Source organism: Manis javanica, chromosome 16 (genome assembly GCF_040802235.1).
Source record: "Manis javanica isolate MJ-LG chromosome 16, MJ_LKY, whole genome shotgun sequence".
Classification (NCBI taxonomy): Eukaryota; Metazoa; Chordata; class Mammalia; order Pholidota; family Manidae; genus Manis; species Manis javanica.
In genome coordinates, this window is record NC_133171.1 from 19,317,361 (window position 1) to 19,335,321 (window position 17,961).

General features: G+C 43.1%; 1 protein-coding gene and 1 long non-coding RNA gene across 2 annotated transcripts in view; one reads left to right on the forward strand and one right to left on the reverse strand.

Moving 5' to 3' along the window:
* Window positions 1–6,311, reverse strand: part of RNF144B (ring finger protein 144B) — a 343,986-nt gene extending 337,675 nt beyond the window's left edge. Inside the window, exon 1 of the mRNA XM_073224047.1 lies at window positions 5,881–6,311. Coding sequence (XP_073080148.1) covers window positions 5,881–6,184 — 304 coding nt within the window. The 5' untranslated portion in view covers window positions 6,185–6,311. The remainder of the gene's footprint in view (window positions 1–5,880) is intronic.
* On the forward strand, window positions 5,474–9,467 carry LOC118967604 (uncharacterized). The gene is made up of 4 exons (XR_005054793.2): window positions 5,474–5,604; window positions 6,350–6,632; window positions 7,245–7,495; window positions 8,035–9,467. It is a non-coding gene; the product is annotated as an uncharacterized lncRNA (long non-coding RNA).
* Window positions 9,468–17,961: the final 8,494 nt, after the last annotated feature.

Genomic DNA, 17,961 nt, shown 5'->3' on the forward strand with positions numbered 1-17,961 from the left:
GCTTCCGAAAAACTTTATTTGAATTTATCCTCAAATTTGTTATGATATGAATTTAAGGATGAAGGAATTTTAATATTACTAAACTGGTATAAGCAGTAAAACAACCTAGCCAGAGTCAAGTCTAAGTAAAGTTGGTCAGTATGGGTAAAAACCTTTAAGGAAAATGTCAAAAGTAAGTCTTTACCTATAAAACAAATTTCAGCATTCATTAATAATAATAAATTTGAATTGAATAATCCTAAATTACATCAACAAAAACTAGGAAATGGAAGTGGAGAAAGAAGTAGGAAATGTGTCATATTTCTCACATTACAGAAAGATGTTAGTAAATAACCATTTCCTCCTGGCATTAGTTAGGAAAAACTAATATTAAATATTAAATATATATTAAAAACAAGCTCAATATATATATATCAAAAAACAAAAGTCTTAAAAGCAGCAATCATTTGCTTTTTAAAAATATGATCTATGACTTTTAATCTATCAGAAAAGTGAGCAAATATAGTCCAGATAGCTACAGAAAAATGTTGAATAGCATGGGCAATTCTTAAAATGTATTGTTAAATTTTTTACAAGTAAATAAAAAAACACACAGGAAAAAAATGTGAATTCTATACAACATTCATACACGTATGTGTTCACATATATACTTAAAAACTTGTAAAAGTCACGTCAAAATGTGGTTTCTCTGGGTGGCGGGATTAGAGGTGATTCTGATATTCATCTTTATACTCCTCTGTATTTTCTAAAACCAAAATGTACCATTAGTCAATTGTTTGACATGGTCCTTAACTTTTTTCATCAGCCTGCTTATAAACTTAAATAGATTCATATACAATATATACACAATACTCCAAACTCTTACGTCTTTCTGCCCACATGGTTTCCCAGAAAACATTTAAGTAGTGATAAAGTACCAAAGCATGCATGGAGAGTGCTATTTTAAAAAGAAAAAGTCTGTTTTAATTAAATATTATGGAAAAGAAGGATTACGTTACAAGAACTTTCTTGAGAACTTAAAGCCAGATGTCATGAGGCACTTCTGCTCTCTCTAGAAGGAGGCGCAGGTGAGGCAGGTGAGGAGGCAGGCAAACCCCCTGCCTGAGTTGCTGCAGCAACATTCCCTACCTCCAGACCTGGAAGCTGGGCTGTGCCGAGGATGCGGCCGAAGAACAACCGCCGTACATGCCAGAGCTGGTGGTGGAGCCTTTCGAAGATTCATGAAGGTTTACCATGAACCAATTTGGAGAAAAACCTCTGCCTTTGAGGATATGGAAAAAAGCTGCAATGGAAGAACAGTGGGAAAAGAGAAAGAAAGGCCGCTACAGGTGCAAAGGCTCTATCCTGAGGTAGAAGCTTCGAAATGAAACTTGAAGGCATTACCTCTTCACCTTTTTGTGCAAAAGGCTTAATGTCAATCAAGGAGAATAAGTAACAAAAGCCAAAAGAAGCCAGTTAAATTGTACAGGCTCATGAGACTAAAGGTAAAACTTTCACTGCTAAATAGTTATACTTGTGTCAGATTCAGGAAGAAATATTCTTTCTAAGGCAACAAGTCCCAACCCTATCAGATTAATGCTCATTTTTATAACAAATATTTTGTAAGTGATCCCTTTAATATCTTGAAATGAAATTCATAGAAATATAGCCTAATTACAAACACACTTTCAAAACCAAACAAATGTAATATCCTAACTAATATAGAGGAGACATAAAGGAAAGTCAATAGTGATGCACAATTTAATTTGTAAGTGCTGTGCCAGGATGACACTAGAAGACAGACTTCCTAAAAGCCTTGAAGGAAAAGGCACCATGCAACAGAGAATCACTTGCAGAGAGCAGTGGAAAGTGTGGCAAGTTATTTGCAGTATAGCTGTCTTATGAACTATCAAATTTCATGAAATAATAAAGAAAATGTATTTTTAAAGACATCTTGCTTATTGAGGATTAATTCCACTTTGGGACACATTTTAAATTGTCTTTAATCATTAGATCAATGTAAGAATGTTGAGCTCCACACACCAAATCCATCTAAACTGAAATATAAAAACATAGACTTTATAAAGTCTTTACAGAATTAGGCAATTTGTCAGATCCCAAAATGAACATACGCTCCTCTAGAGCTTTTCAATCAGCAGTTTGCATTCATCAGGGAAGCAGTGTGGGGTGTTGAAAGTGGTATCTGTCCTTGGTCAAGACAGATCCTAACTTCTCTGAATCACCGGTCTGAAGAAAGCTATATAGTCATAGCTACCTGTTAAGGCTGGGAAGATATTTTTTTAATGTCCATAAATACAGAAAAAATGAAAGTTCCTAGGGCCATGATTCTCACCTGACCCTGATTGGCTTGCCCGCTGTGCACATGTGGGTAATACGTTATTACTGACTCTATATAAAAGAGATCCACCCAGCACTCTGGGCAGAGGCAGAGACAGAGACAGAGACAGAGAGACAGAGAGACAGAGGAGGATTAAAACCCACAGACTGTTGGATGCAGACATGATTCTAACACTTGACCTGCCACCATGGGAATTAAGTTGGGTATAAATCCTTCCATCCCAGGAATGTTCCATTGTCATTATTCGGTCTCACCAAATCAAGAGTGAACTTGCCCACTGGCAAGAGGTAAAGTGTCTCAATCAACAAATGGCAGCAAGTTGCAGCACCAGCAAGATATTTCCCTAGATTCCATGTGGTTTTTTAAGACTGGCTCCAATCCTTTTAGTGCCTATGGGTCAGAGCAACATTTTTACCACTAGTGACAAAGAAACAAAAAAGTCTCAACATTAGGATCTTGGGAAGATAGATCTTTAAGAAAGGAGATCATAAAAGACAGAAACATCTAAAAGTGGGACATTCAAAAATTTCATAGGGTTGTGAGGGCTAGAAACTCCAGTGATCTCTTCCTTTACTGCAGACTGAAATCTGGGGAGGCGTCTGAGGGCGAACCATTCCTGAAGGCCATGCTGGTCCAGTAAGCCAGGCTCTTCACATGCCCCACCACCATACTCCTCTCCTAACGACCCCTCTGCTTAGTATACTCCTATTCTTCTGCCAGTCAGTTGTAGTCCACACCAGTGTAATGAAAAACCTAGGATGCTAGTTCAGAATATTTTGCCACTTTTGTAAATAACCTACATTGCTTTCAAGTCATACAGATTCACTGGAAATCTGAGATTTGCAACTTCCTTTGCTGCCATTCCTAAATGGCATAATTCACTGATAATATAAATTCATTCAAATGGGCAAAACTCTCATTACTACAAGATATAAGAACTGGAAAGAAGATAAAATTTAACATCTAGTCTCAAAATTTGGATTATGGCTGTGCTTCAATACTCATCTGTCAAAAGAAATGATGAGAACCTAATGACTTCTCAAGTGCCTTCCAAGTTTAACACTCTGTGACTCCGTTATTCTACACAGTTAAATCCCTGGGAAATTAACATAGCACGATTAAGGCAATTTGTCATCCAGGCTACACTAAGGCCACTTTCTTCATGGCTAACGGCATTTCTTAGGATACTGAGCTAAAAATGTCACTGCATTCTGCGACCCATGCAAACCTGTTCTAATTGATGGGAGTGGGGGAAAAATGCAATTCAGAGTGCCAGCAATTCCTCTGCAAGCTGGCATGGCTGGGAGAATGTGGGGTCAATGAAGCATCAAGTTACAGACCAAATTAAAGGTCTGGAGAAGAGTGGTGGCGGGGTCTAATCATCCATTGTCTGAGGCTGCCAGAATTGGATCCACCACCCTTACTCACTCACAAAGGACCGCTTGACGTATGCTATGCACGCAGACTAAGGGCTTCAAATCTCTTTTATTAAAAAGGCCTTCAGTTCCAAATAGATCTTTATGGAATTATTTCCTTGAAGTTTTTAGTTCTGTCATATTAAAATTTCCATGAAAAAGTAATCAAAACCCAATGTTTACAGTGTTCTGCCACAAAGAAAAATATTGTGGGTTTTGTTCCTATTAAGAATATGTGTTACATATATATACATAATTATGTAAGTCCCAGACCCAGTGTTCACACACAAAAACCTTACAAAAATTATGATAATGGTTTTGCCTAAGTACTGTACTCTGTCCATAATGCCCCTCATTAAAGCCAATCCTTTGAAAAGGTCAGCAAGCAATGAATATTTCTGCATATATTGTGGCACAGGCTGCAAAAAACAGGTCTATAGGGATGAATTAAGGTCACTTTTAAAATTCAGACAGTATTTTCTGGGCTTGGTCGGCTGCATCGTGTGCCTCCGCACTGTTTTTCCTAGAGGAAAGTTAATTTTAGAAAGGAAAAAAGTTTGCCAGGAAAACAATCACATTGGCTCAATACCTAGGCAGTGACTCTTAAAGTTCCAACTGCTTTACAGTCTCTTACTTGTCCTCAGAATCCTTGAAAGCAGGTACGAAATATCCTCCTATTTCATAACAAGCATCTCATTTCATAAAAAGTTGTATGATTTAATATTATACCTACTTTATGGTATGTTTAAAAAGCAGTGCTTCACCTCAATCTCCAAAAGACAAACATCTTTATTTTCCCTCGGAATTAAATTCTGAGAGTTTATTAGATATTTAGAAGGGTTCAGGTACATGTGTATTTAGATATGAAAGCAGATGTATGTCTATGTATGACAAAGAGGGAAATGGGGAAATCTGTGTAAATTCAAATACACTATCATTCACAGGCTTCCTTAGCGAACTCAAGGTAGAAGAGCTTGGTTCAAATAATTAGGAATGTAAACAAGATCTAAATTAATTTATACGATAATTCCTCATTCCAGTTTCTAGAGATAGAATCCATTTGTGTATTTAGCCTAAAAGTAACCAACGTGTAAAAATGGCCGTTATTACTGGCAGTCGGTGCCAGCACGTGAAGGGCGGTTTTCTGATTCCCACGAGAAGAGGCCGCAGTCCTTCCAAATCGCCAGAGTACTTGTGAAGGTATTCTTACTTTCTGAAGCTGATTTGAGAAGCTAACTCTTTGACAAGGGCCCTTAGAAGCTCGGTAACTGTCTCCAGCCAGAGTCTCAAATGAACAGTCAACTCCCTTCCCGAAACTGCCGTCTCAGAACCAATGACACCACACCAAAGCCATCGGAATGAAGGGCAGCAGCCGTCGCCCCATTTGTATTCCCTGTTCCCACCGCTATTGCCAGATGACGCTTACCAACAGTTGGGTGTCCCCCCCTCCCACGAGGGCCTTACACACGGTCAGGTGACGACGAGGGGACAGCGCAGCGCAGTCACGGGAGCGCTTTTAGCTACGCGGCCCCGGCGCGCGCCCGCCCCCCAACCCGCCCGGATTCTGATTCGGGCCCTCGGCGCCCATCCCGAGCGACCGCGCTAGGCTGCCATGCAGTTCTAGCCCCGCTCACCCAGAAACCCTTGGAAACTCAGCACAGGATTCGGTTCTCGGGGCAAATAAACCCCAGAGAACCTTCAGCTATCGTCTGGCCCAGATGTAAAAGATAAGCCGGTGCACCTACCTCGAGCAGGGGGACTCTCGCGCCGACCCTCCACCCCCAAGTTAGGACGGTGCGCAGAGCGGCGGTACCCCAGCCTGGGAGGCACTGCGGACTCGGGGTGGACACGGTGCGTCGCTGTCGGCGCCACACCTGGAGAGGGTGGCGACCTCCGGGCCGCCCCCCGCCCTCTCCGCAGAGCCCGGGAGCGGGGCGCGGGAGCTGCCCGGGAAGGGGCACGAGGGAGGGCGGGCGGCGGAGCAGAAACGCGGAGGGCGAAGGACGGGGTCCCCGCGGGCGCCCGCCCGGGGCTCAGCGCGGCGCCGAGGAGCGCGGGGAGACGGCGGGGACCGCCGGGGGGGCCAGGCGGGCAGCCCGGGCGAGTCGGCACCCGCAGCGCCCTTACCTGGCTGGCGACGGGCGGGCGCGGCAGGGGCAGGGCTGCGGGAGGGCGTGCGCCCCGGCCAGGCAGCCGCCTCGGCCCCCGAGGCTCGCGCGCCCGGCCCCGCGCCTGCCGCCGCCTCCTCCCCGGCTCTTCCGGCCGCGGCGCGGGGCCCCTCCAGCCGCGCTCCCGGCGCGCGCCGCGCCTCCCCCGGGGGGCGCTCTCCTTCCGCAGGAGGCAGCGCGTGGCTCCGGAGAGCCTGGGGCTGGGCCATGTCAGAAACATCTTTGAAAATCTTTGAGCTGCTCGGTGCGTTCAAAGCGGGCATCGCTCCCGTACGTGCCCCGCTCCCGCCGGCCTCATTTGTCTCAGCCACATCACTTAACCCTCCATATTCATGCAGACAGTGCCCTGAAGAGTCTCCTGCCAGTCGCTTTAATTTTACCAAAATAGCTCCTTCCATTTTACTATTTTACATACTATTTGACCTTAGGTTGCCAGGACTTCAGATTGGCCTCGGGAAGAATATGGTGAGCCGCACAGGACAGTCGATACCTTTGCCACCATTGTCGATACCTGCCACCTGTCAGGGCCCAAAGTCAAGGCAAGAGCCATGACACCAGCCTTTGGTCAGGGACCATGCCTGGGGCCTCCCCCCTCAGCTGGGAGAGACGCAGTTCTGCTAAGTTCTGAGAGAGAACAGGTGGAGGTATTCAAAGCGAGTCCTCAACGCGAGCGAGCCAGCAATGGGAGGAGCATACTGAATAATACAGCAGGTAACAACAAGGATGGGAAGGGATCCCTGAGACGTCACTGTCTCACTAAATGCAGAAGCTGGGAGTGACATGCCCACCGGGAATGTGGAATGTGACTTCTTAAACGGCACTCCATTTATTCATTCATTCATTTACCTATCAATATGACATTTATGTATAGAGTAGTTTAGAGATGGTGTAGCATTATTCATCGTCATAACTTAAGAGATGCTTAAGTAAATGTATAACACATACTAGTTATAATAGTATATAATTTAAGTCATAGTTTAAGAGATGTAGGAGGTAACTAGAGAAGCGACCAATTTATAATTACAGACCCCTGGAAAATGCAAATACCTATCAAAGAGACTGTATTAATCCATTACCTTCTCTAACCTTATCAGATATCTTCCTAATCTGGGCTGAAAAAAAATGGGCACTTAATAGAATTGTCAGTTTTCTCTATTGGGCAGGAGGTGGGTATTGGAAAATAAGCTCAGCAAACAAGCTGTTGCAACTGAAAGGACACGCTTAGGAGAAAGGCGGGCGGAGGCAGGAGAGTGCAAAGACTCGGCCCTTCGTATTCATTCTGCCAATACTTATTGAATGCTTGCTCGTTCCAAACACTGCTAGGTACCCGGGATAGAAGAGTTCACAAGAAAGGCAACGTCCCTGACCTCACCAAGCTGAACAGAGGGATAGACTGTTAAGAGCAGATGCCCTGACCAAGGGTGGCACACTCTGTCAGGGGGCAGTTTATATGAAAACCAGAGAAAGTGGCTTTTAAACTGAGGGCTGAAGAGTGAGTGTCATTTGGCCAGAGACAGCCGAGCAGGAGGAGAAAGAGGTTCCCCGGAGGGTGCATAGCGTGGAGAACACCAACGGTAAGAAAGAACTGGGCAATCCAAGAATTTAAAGAATAGCTCATCATGGCTGGAGGATTCTTTCTTAGGGGTGGGAGTGGGACAGGTGGGAAGAATGGAGAGACAAGGCTAGAGGAGGAAACAGAGCCCAGATAATGTGGAGTCTTCTAGGCCAGCTTTTCAAATTGCCCTTTTTGCCACAGGCAATGGAGAGGTATTGAAGTGTTATAGGCAAGGTGAGGATGGGATCAGTTTTTTGCTTGGGAAAGATGACTGGCTTCAGGCAGAGAACAAAGGAGAAGGGAGGGAGGGCTGAGAGCCAGTCAGGGAGAGATGCTCTAGAGGGGCCCGTGGCCAGCGAATACCAGCGAATACCAGCGTATGGACTCATGCTCTGTAGAATCTAAGTTCGGTCCCAGGACAAGGCCCTAGAGAGAGAAACCTCCTGGAGGCAGGTGTGGCAGGAGGGGAGGCAGTGGGGCGAACAACTCAGAAACAAGGGAGGTATAGAAAAATTACAGAAAGAAAGTGGTTTGTTTGGTGGGTTTGTTTTTTTACAGAATATTTTATTGATACAGTTTATACTGTAGAAAGTTTCACCCAGGTCAAGGATAAAAAGAATGCTGGTTGTAACTGAGGAGTGGAATAAATGAAGGGAACATTTGACACACAGGAATCACTTCACTGTACATTGCAAAGTTCCTGCCGTGTGGCTGCGGACCGGCGTGCGCCCACCCCAGCTCCCCTCTACTTCTGAGACTTAATTCATTCCTAGTACCTGTCACTCCTGCCACTTCATCGTTGTATAACCTTCCTCAGTTTGAACCCATGTGTCTGAAATCAAAGTTCATGCTACTTCTACGAGGACACGCTCTCTAGATTCACAAGGCCTAGCCATCTGCGGCCGCCACGGGGCGCTGGATGACCTTGCGGACACTGGTGGGCTGTAATCAGGAGAGCTGATGGAAAGCGTGAGCACTGGGGCCGCTGTGCTCCAGGCCCCAGGGCTCCCCTGCAGGGCCTCCCACCTGCCTGCCTCTGAGAACAAACGGGCAAAGGCGAAAGCAGGGGAGACGCTGGCTGACTCAGGAGGGCAGAGCCAGAGCAGGACGGCCAACATTTTACACCCAGATCACTGTCTTCGTTATTGTTTATGTTGTTTTAAGATCACTGGTTGCCTTCTCTCCCTCTCATTTCCGTTTTACTCTCCTCGATTTCCCTTCATATTTTTTCATTTCTATTTCTCCTTTCCTCTTTTTATTTGAACTGCCTCTTCACTTCTCTTTTTTCCTTCTTTCCTTTCTTCCTCTAGTTATTGATTCATTCCACAAATACTTTTGTATCTAATATTTATTTTGTATCTATATAGTATCATCTCCTATGTTACTAAGGTAAGTGCTGGATATATAAAGGTGACCCAGACAAGTCCCTACTCTTGAATTCATTCTCTAGAGTCGCAAATAACAGAAATGCAGTCAAGATAACTGAAGGGGTGGGGAAAAGGGAACAGGTTAAAAGGTCATGGCTGTCCCCTGAAAGGTGAAGGCATAGGAGGCATGGATACAGACAGGCTTCCCCAACGATCTGAAACTGTGACTTAAATAAAATTATGAATCTTTGTTCTTCACTTATCCTAATTCACTTTCATCTTCATTCTTTCTCAAGTCCAAATTCCCAGGGAGGGGACTAACTTGTCTTGCTTGGGTCAGATGCCCAGGCGAGGAGGACAGGGTATGGCGGTGACAATGTGAAAACATGCCCACAAGTTCTTCACATAACGACAGCTGACCATGAATAATATGAGGGCAAGGGGTGCTGACACCCCGGATGGTTGAAAATCTACATATCTAGAGGAGTAAGCAGAGCCCAGATCATGTGGGGTTGTTTAGCCCATCTTTTAAAATTGCACTTTATTCCACAGACAGTGGGGAGGCATTGAAATGTTATAGGCAAGGTAATGATGAGATCCAATTTTTGCTTGAGAAAGATGACTGGCTGCAGACAGAAAACAAATGAGAATGGGAGGTAGGGCTGAGAGATTACGGCTTTTACTTTAGACTCTCCTAAAACTTGACTACTAAATAGCCTGCTGTTGAAAGGAAGCTATACCAATAACATAAACAGTTGGTTGACACATATTCTATGTTATATGTATTATATACTGTATTCTTACACTAATGTAAGCAAGAGAAAAGAAAATCTTTTCTCAAATTGTCACAAATCTCAAAAAGTATTCCATTATGTTTATTTTTTAAAAGCTGCATATAAGTGGATCCTCACAGTTCAAACCTGTGTTGCTCAAGGATCAACTATACATGGATGGTGGCTAACATAGGATTGGGGATGAGAATAAAAGGGTATTTAAGGAAGCTGGGAGGAAGGCAGGTCTTTAGAAAGAGTACTCCAGGCAGACAACTTAATATATTTTTCCTATAAAGGTAGATATGTAAATAATTGCAATATATTTCATGAGTACTATAATAAAGATATAAACTGTGAAAATTAACTAAGGGAAAGCTCTCCACCCTTCCTTATCCGCTAGCAACAGCCTAGCCAATGAGAGGCTGTCACGACTCATCCAATGAAAAGCCATGATATATGGGACTCTCTACTTCACCCAATGGACTTCTTGCTTAGAACAGCCCTCCCCAACCTGCCCCTTCCTTTATAGTGTTTTCCTCCAAGAGTGTACCTCTCTTCTGCTCTCCAGATTTTCCTGTGGTTTTGCCATTGTCTTCTTGTTGAGGATTGCAATTCTTTGCTACTCCCAAGTAAACTTGTTTTTGCTAGTAAATTAACAATTTTATTTTTAAGGCTAAAAGAACAAAGTACTAAAGGAATGTACTTTCTTTGCAGGGGCAGGGAAAGGCGTCTTCATTTCAGAGATGTGAGGAATGCTTCACAGAGAAGGCATTGTTTCAAGTCTTGAGTTTGCCAGGCCAACACACTAGCTAGTCTTTAGGACTAGCCTTTTGGTGAGGATAAGGCTTCAGTGAGAGGCCAGGAAGGAGTCCATTACAACAGTTAAGGAGAGAGCTGATATGGTCTGAAGGCTAAGAAGATGTGTGTGAGACATTTAGAGGTTTAGAATCCAGAGGCCTTGACGTTGGGAGTTGTGAAAGAGGGAGAGGTCAAAGAGGACTTCAAATATTCAGGCTTAGGAACAAGGTGGACCACAGAGCAATTAAATGGATCAATAAAAAGAGGAGAGATTTGCTAGAGGAGAGAATGGGTTTAGATTTTAATATGTTGAATTTCAGATACTGATGGACTACTGAGAGAAGAAATCTAATAGGCAGCTGATAAGAGTATGGTACTCAAGGAGAAATTAAGTTACTCATTTGGACTTTATTAACCCAAAGGTCTTTACCACCATGGGTATAGATGGGATCACCCAGAGAATCACGTGTAAGGGAAGAAGCAAGGGCCCAGGCGGATCACGGAAGAGCCCGACATTTGAGAGGCCAGCAGATGCAGGGTAGCCAGCAACGGCGGAGACCCAAGAGAAAGTGATGTCATGCAAGCCAAGAGAAAATGGCTTTGAAAGAAGAGGATGGTAAATAGTGCCAAATCCTGCATAGAAACTAAGTAATGTCATAGGACTATTCAAAGGAAGCCTTTCGGTTGCCTATTTGGAGATCATTATTGGTCTTTATGAGAGCAGTTTTAGTTGAGTGCTAGGAAAAGAAAGCACATTGCATTATATGAGGGTTTTTCATTCTCAGCACAGTTGATGTTGTGAGCCAGATAATTCTTTGCTGTGGGAGCTGTCCTGTGCATCATAGAACGTTTAGCAGCATCCCGGGCCTCTAGTGAAGAGATGCTTCCCAAGTTGTGACAACTAAAAATGTCTCCAGAGATTGTCCAATGTCCCCTGGGGGGCAAAATGCTCCCCCTACCTTGAGAAACACTGCATTCACTTGACATGTGGATGGGAGAGAGACACAGTAAATGTCTTTTTCAAAAAAATACATTAGGAGAGTGCATCACTTTTGAAAAATCTTTTTCTTTCCCTAATTTGCAAACATCTGTTTATTCTAAATTTAACTTTTTAAACCCAAGCTACCTATGGGAAAAGTACCCAACCAAACCTTCTCTAGCTCAACTTCAGTAAAAAAGAAGTTATAAAAAGAATTATCTTATTTATAAAAGCCTAGTTTCAAAATAAATATTTACAGGAATATTTTAGAGTTAGACATGTCTTTTTCTTTTTTTTCTATAGTGGCAGAAAGGCTCTCGGTCACTCTCCAGGGAGAGGTATTGGAGAGATGAGAGGGCATGAAAACAAGGGGCACAAGAACTCTCCTGGAGGTGATGGGCATGTTCCTCACCGTGACTGTGGTCACAGTTCCATGGTGTTTATATATACATATGTGTCAAAACTGATCAGACAGTATACTTTCATTATGTGCATTATATTACTTTGCCATGCTAATTATATCTCAGTAAATTGTAAAAAAAGATATGTTGCCTGTATGAATAGCAAGGAAAAGGAGGTGATAAAAAAGCTGGACAGGTGAGCTAGGGCTCAGATTGTCATACAATTGTTGCAGGTTTACATTTTGTCCTATGTGTGGTGAGCAACCAATTGAGATTAATCATCATGGGTATGATCTAGACATACCTGTTTTCTAAGATAATACCCCATTTTGATAATGTGGTGACAATGTTGAGGATTTCTAGCCATCCTGTAGTAGAAAACACTTTACTGCATCTCATGTTATGATTTGGCCCACAGTGATGGCCTTCAATATAATCTAAGCACTGAATGTTAGTCTATAAGCTAAAAGCCCCTGTCAACAGAGATAATCTTATATTTTATAATGAAGAAGGGATAATACCAAAGCTCTGTGCTTCTCTATTTCTTTGGTCTCATCCCCTGGAACAATTAATAAGGATGTATTAATGAACTGTGGCTATATTAATAAAGATATAAAATGAACAATTAATAAAAATATATCCATAATACTTACCAGAAGTAAAGCAAAATTAGGTACTAAGGCCTCAATTTAATAACCATTTATCCTCTGTTCTCCAACTTTTGTAAATCTCACCATTTGAGACTGATCTGACCACTGTCTCTTACTGCTTACCTTGAATAGTTTTCCCTTTGTCTGAGCTAGAATGTCCAGTGTATCAACCAACTGGATATTGTTGCATTCACATATTTTTAAACATAATCTCAAATTACTAAACCATGTACTTTGGCTAACTCTTTCTACCAAAATAGAGTATGATATCTTGTTTTAGAAAAAGCAGATGTGTCACTACATTTATACTTATGACCAGGTTTAAATAAGAATCTGGTCATCAGCTTCTTTAAGCCATGTTTATTTATTGAGTTGATATTACTGGAATGTTGTTAAATGGCATCCAGACAACAGTCTCATTTCACTAAGAACCAAACAGGATGCATTTCAGTTAAACAATATTTTCAAAGTATTTACTATATGTCAGGCACTGTGCCAAATACTGGGAGAGAATAATAAGTACATTGAACGTGGGCTCTGCCCAAGAAGCTTAGAGTCTGGGAAAGATAGATATGTGTATGTAAGAGCTAGATGTGTATGAGAAAGAGAGATGTGCATGGGTGTGTATAAAAACTTCTGAAGACAAAATGAAAAAAAAAGTTACGCTTAGTGTTTTAGAATTTGAGGGTTTTTAGAATCACGGTTTTAGAATTTCCAAAATAAAACCAGAAGGTATTTTCATACACAACCGTTCATCCTAACTGTACCTTTTCTGGTTGCAATTAACACACCCTTCTGTGCAGAGCTAGCGATGTGCAACAACTTTTCCATGCGTTGCTCCCATATTGCCTAGATTCTTTGCAGTTAGGTGGAGTCATACGACTGATCTGGCCACTGGCCAATGAGCAGAATCATAAAAGCACAGGAGTAAGTTCTCTCCTGCTCTGCTTCCCTACCACCGTGGGCACCAAGGACTCGGGTTGAGATGGTGCATCTACAAGATCAAAGTTGTCGAAAGCGAAGAGTATAACACATAAAGGGAAGCTCTGGGGAGTTCTCTGAACTGACAGAGTTCATAGAGTAAGAAATAAAGTTTTGCTGTTAGAACTGTTTAACTGATGTTAAATAAACTTTTCTGCAATAACCTGAAATAACACACTACCTCATCACATGAAACAAAAAATGTTCTTAATCTTCATAGTAAGAGTTTGGTTTGCATTCATTTGGCAAATACCTATTAACCACTTAGTGTAAGTGAGGCACTACTTCAGGTGCTGAGAATACCGTGATGAGAGAAGTCCCTGCAGCTATAAACGTTTTGCTGGGGAAAATAGACAATAGAATTTTTCAGCTGGTGGTAAATGCAATAGAGCAACAAGGACCTTGCTTCTCGACCTTGTCCCATTCTCTCTGTCTACCCCCTCCCATCCTTACTTTTCTCCCTACTCGATTCTGTGTTCCCTCATCATATCCATTGCCCTGCCCCCATCTTTACCTCACCATTCTCTCTTTTCTTCACACATGCCGGGCAAAATCCCAACCTGGTTAAACTGAAATCTTTGCCATCTTCATGCTAACTCCCAGGTAGCTGAATATGGCTGGAGAGAAACAATAACCCTGACCGGGGACTGGTCTCACTTCAACTTCATGGCCACTAAGCTCACTGGGGCCCCGTGCAGCTTCCCAGGGACCCTGCTACATTCCCTAATCCATTCATCCCCCATTCTCCTATGGGACGAGCTCACATTTCCTCTCTCCTGAAACCTCCAACAGTCCTTTCCCACACTCCCTCACTGCCAGTGATTTTGCTCCTAATTTCACTGAGAAACTTGAAGAAATCCAAACTTCTACAGCCCCCACCACATCTGCCAACCCCCAGCCTGCATCAGTCTCTATACCCTCTATCTTTCCTCCTGTTACTGTGCCGAAACAGCCCATCGTCCATCTAAGGGCAGCTCCTCCACTTGCTAGATGCCGTCTCCTGCGGTCACCATGGAGATGTGCTGCCCAGACCCCCCTTCTAGGAAGGTCCTGGTGCCCAGCTCTGGAGCCCGCACTCAGCAGCCTCCATCCATCAGCTGCCTCTGGCCTGCCACAGCTGCAGAGTCACTTTGACTGGGGTCACGCTATTCCTGGGGCAGCTTGTGTGCAGTGACTGAGCAAGGCAGGGTGTAAAGTCCCAGCCAGGTTGGACACTCTGCAGAACAGTACTCACTCCAGACCCCCCCAGAGGGTTGGCTGAGGCTTTGTTGTGTCTGCTTCAAGCTTTGACCTCCTCCCCTGCCCCATCATGTGTCCTCCCCTTCCTTTCAGAGGTATTGATCCCTAATAAGTATTTCTGGCACCCTCAAATTCTGCTTCAGCATCTGCTTACAGAGAAGCCAACTTGACAACCTATTTCAGGCTGGCTCCAGTTATTCCCTCTCTCTCTTTCATCAGCAGTTGTCCCCTCTCTACTGATTCATTCCCATCATCATATAAACATACAGTAATACCTCCCTTCTTAAAAGCCAAATTCCTTTCATGGTACAAAATTAATACACAGAAATCTGTTGCATCCCTATATACAAACAATACAACTAGCAGGAAGAGAAATCAGGAAAACAATTCCACTTAAAATTGCATTAGAAAGAATAAAACACCTATGAACAAACCTAACCAAGGAGGTGAAAACTGTAAGACACTCATGAGAGAAATTAAACAAGACACAAATAAGTGGAAATATAGCCCATGCTCATGCATAGGAAGAAGTTAATATTGTCAAAATAGCATTCCTGCCCAGAGCAATTTACAGATTCAGTGCAATCCCTATCAAAATACAAATGGCATTTTTCAATAAATTAGAGCAAATAATCTTAAAATTCATATGGAACCACAAAAGACCCTGAATAGCCAAAGCAATCCTGAGAAAGAAGAACAAAGCTGGGGGTATTATACTCCTTGACTTCAAGCTGTACTACAACACTACAGTAATCAAAACATTATGGTACAGGCACAAGAACAGACCCATATATCAATGGAATGAATATACAGCCCAGAGATACAAACCCACACATATATGGCCAATTGGTGTACCATAAAGGAGCCATGAATATACAATGGGGAAAAAGACAGCCTCTTCAATAACTGGTTTTGTCAAAACTGAACAGCTACATGCAAGAGAATGAAACTGGATCACTGTCTAACTCCACACACGGATGTAAATTCAAAATGGATTAAAGACCCAAATGTAAGACATGATACCATATAACTCTTAAAAGAAAACATGCAAAAATTTCTTGAACATAAGCATGAACAAGTTTTTTCTAGACACATCTCCCTGGGTAAGAAAAACAAAATAAAAAATGAACAAGTGGGACTACATCAAACTAAAAAGCTTCTACACAGGAAAGGACACTATCGACAGAACAAAAAGGCAACCTACAATATGGCAGAATATATAGATGACTAACAGGCACATGAAAAGATGCCCCACATCACCGATCATCAAGGAACACCAAAGCCACAGTGAGATGCCACCTCACACCAGCCACAATGGCCGCCACTCAAAAGACAAGAGATAGCAAGTGTTGGTGAGGATGTGGAGAAAAGGGAGCCTCCTACACTGTTGGTGGGGATGTCAATTGGTGCAGGCACTGTGGAAAACAGTATGAAGGTTCCTCAAAAAACTAAAAATAGAAATACCACATGACCCACCAATTCTACTTCTAGGAATTTACCTGAAGAAAACAAAATCCCTGGTTCAAAAAAATATATGCAGCCCTGTTTATTGCCTCATTATGTACATAGCTAAGATATGGAAGCGACCAAAATGTTCATCAACAGATGAACAGATAAAGAAGAGGTGGCACATATACACAATGGAATATTATTCAGCCATAAAAGAAGAGATCCTGCCATTTGCAACACCATGGATGGACCTAGAGGGTATTAGGCTAAGTGAAATAAGCCAGGTGAAGAAAGATAAATGCCATATGATTTCAATTGTGTGTGGAATCTAAAAACAAAATGAAATGAACAAAATAGGAGTAGCCTCAGAGACACTGAGAAGTGACTGGTGGTTACCATGGGGGAGGGGTTGGGGTGGGTGAGTGGAGAAGGGGAAGAGAGCAGAGGGGCACAAAAATTCTCAAGCATAATATAAGTTGGTTATGGGGACGGCAGTGCAGCACACAGAATATAGCCAATGATGCTGTAACATCTTCCTATGTTGACAGATAGTAAGTGCACTAGTTGGGGTGAGGATTTAATGTGGATAACTGGTGAACCACTGTGTTGTGTACTTGAAACTAATATAAAGTTGTGTATCAGCTAAAGTTCAATTTTTTAAAATGTATTAAAAAAAAAAAAACCTCCTTTGAGCTACTACTCCATTTCTCTGCTCCCCTGAATAGCAAAATTCCTGGAAAGAGTGACTGAATCCATTCCTTGCCTGCCTGTCTCTCTCTGTCCCCACTCCGTACTTACCACTCCACGGAAACTGCTCCCGTGTCACCGATACCTCATCCTTGTTACAGGCAATGGCTAATTCTCCGTTCTCATCCCACCTGTGACCTTTCAGCAGCTTCTGACTGAGCTGATCACTCTCCTTCTTAGACACTTCTTAATCATTTGTCTTCTGGAGACACGATTTCCACTTCATTCTCCTCCCACATCACTGGGTACAGTTGCTCCTTCTCATCTCTGCTGGTTCTTCCTCTCCTGAACCTCCAAACACTGGAGAGCTCCAGGTACAATCCTGGCCCTCTCCTCACCCTGCTGGTACTCACTCTGTTGGTGATCTCACCCACTCTCAGGTTTAAATACCATCCACATGTTGACAACTGCTAAATCTGTATCCTGAGCTAGAGCCTCTTCCCCTGAATGCCACTCTCACATCCAGTTGCCTATTCTCCATCTCCATTTAGACGATGACAGGGACCTCAAACCTAACATGTCCAAAACAGAACAACGGATCCCCTTCACCGCCACCTCTTCCTCCTACCAACAAAAGCATGCACCCCGCTTCTGGCCCCCTGCCCAATCCCTGAGGTCTTCCTCATCTCAGTAGATGGCTACTGAGTTCTTCTGGTTATCGAACCAAAAATCCAAAGTCATCATTGACTTTTCTCTTATACCCCACGCTAAATACTTTGAAGAATTCTTCAGAATTTATCCGGTCTTTCTGCCCTGCTTTCATTTACTTAAGATCTCTTATCAAATGTCATCTTATTAAGATCTTCCTTAATTATCAAATATGTAAAGTCAAGTCCCACCCACCCGGACTGGTACTTCCTATCTCCTTTAACCTGCTTTACTTTTACCACCATTTGTCATACAATATATTCACTTGTGTATTTGCTCCTAATCTCGGCTAGAATATGAGCGTGAAGACGAGAGGGACTTAGTCCTACTTGCCAAGCCCTGGTGACAGGCAGCGCAGCTGCTCACTACAATGCCAAGGGAATAGCGCCGGCACTGGGCAAGGACAGGCACGTGAGCGCACAGCTGAAGGACGTGAGGCTGCAGATCATTCGA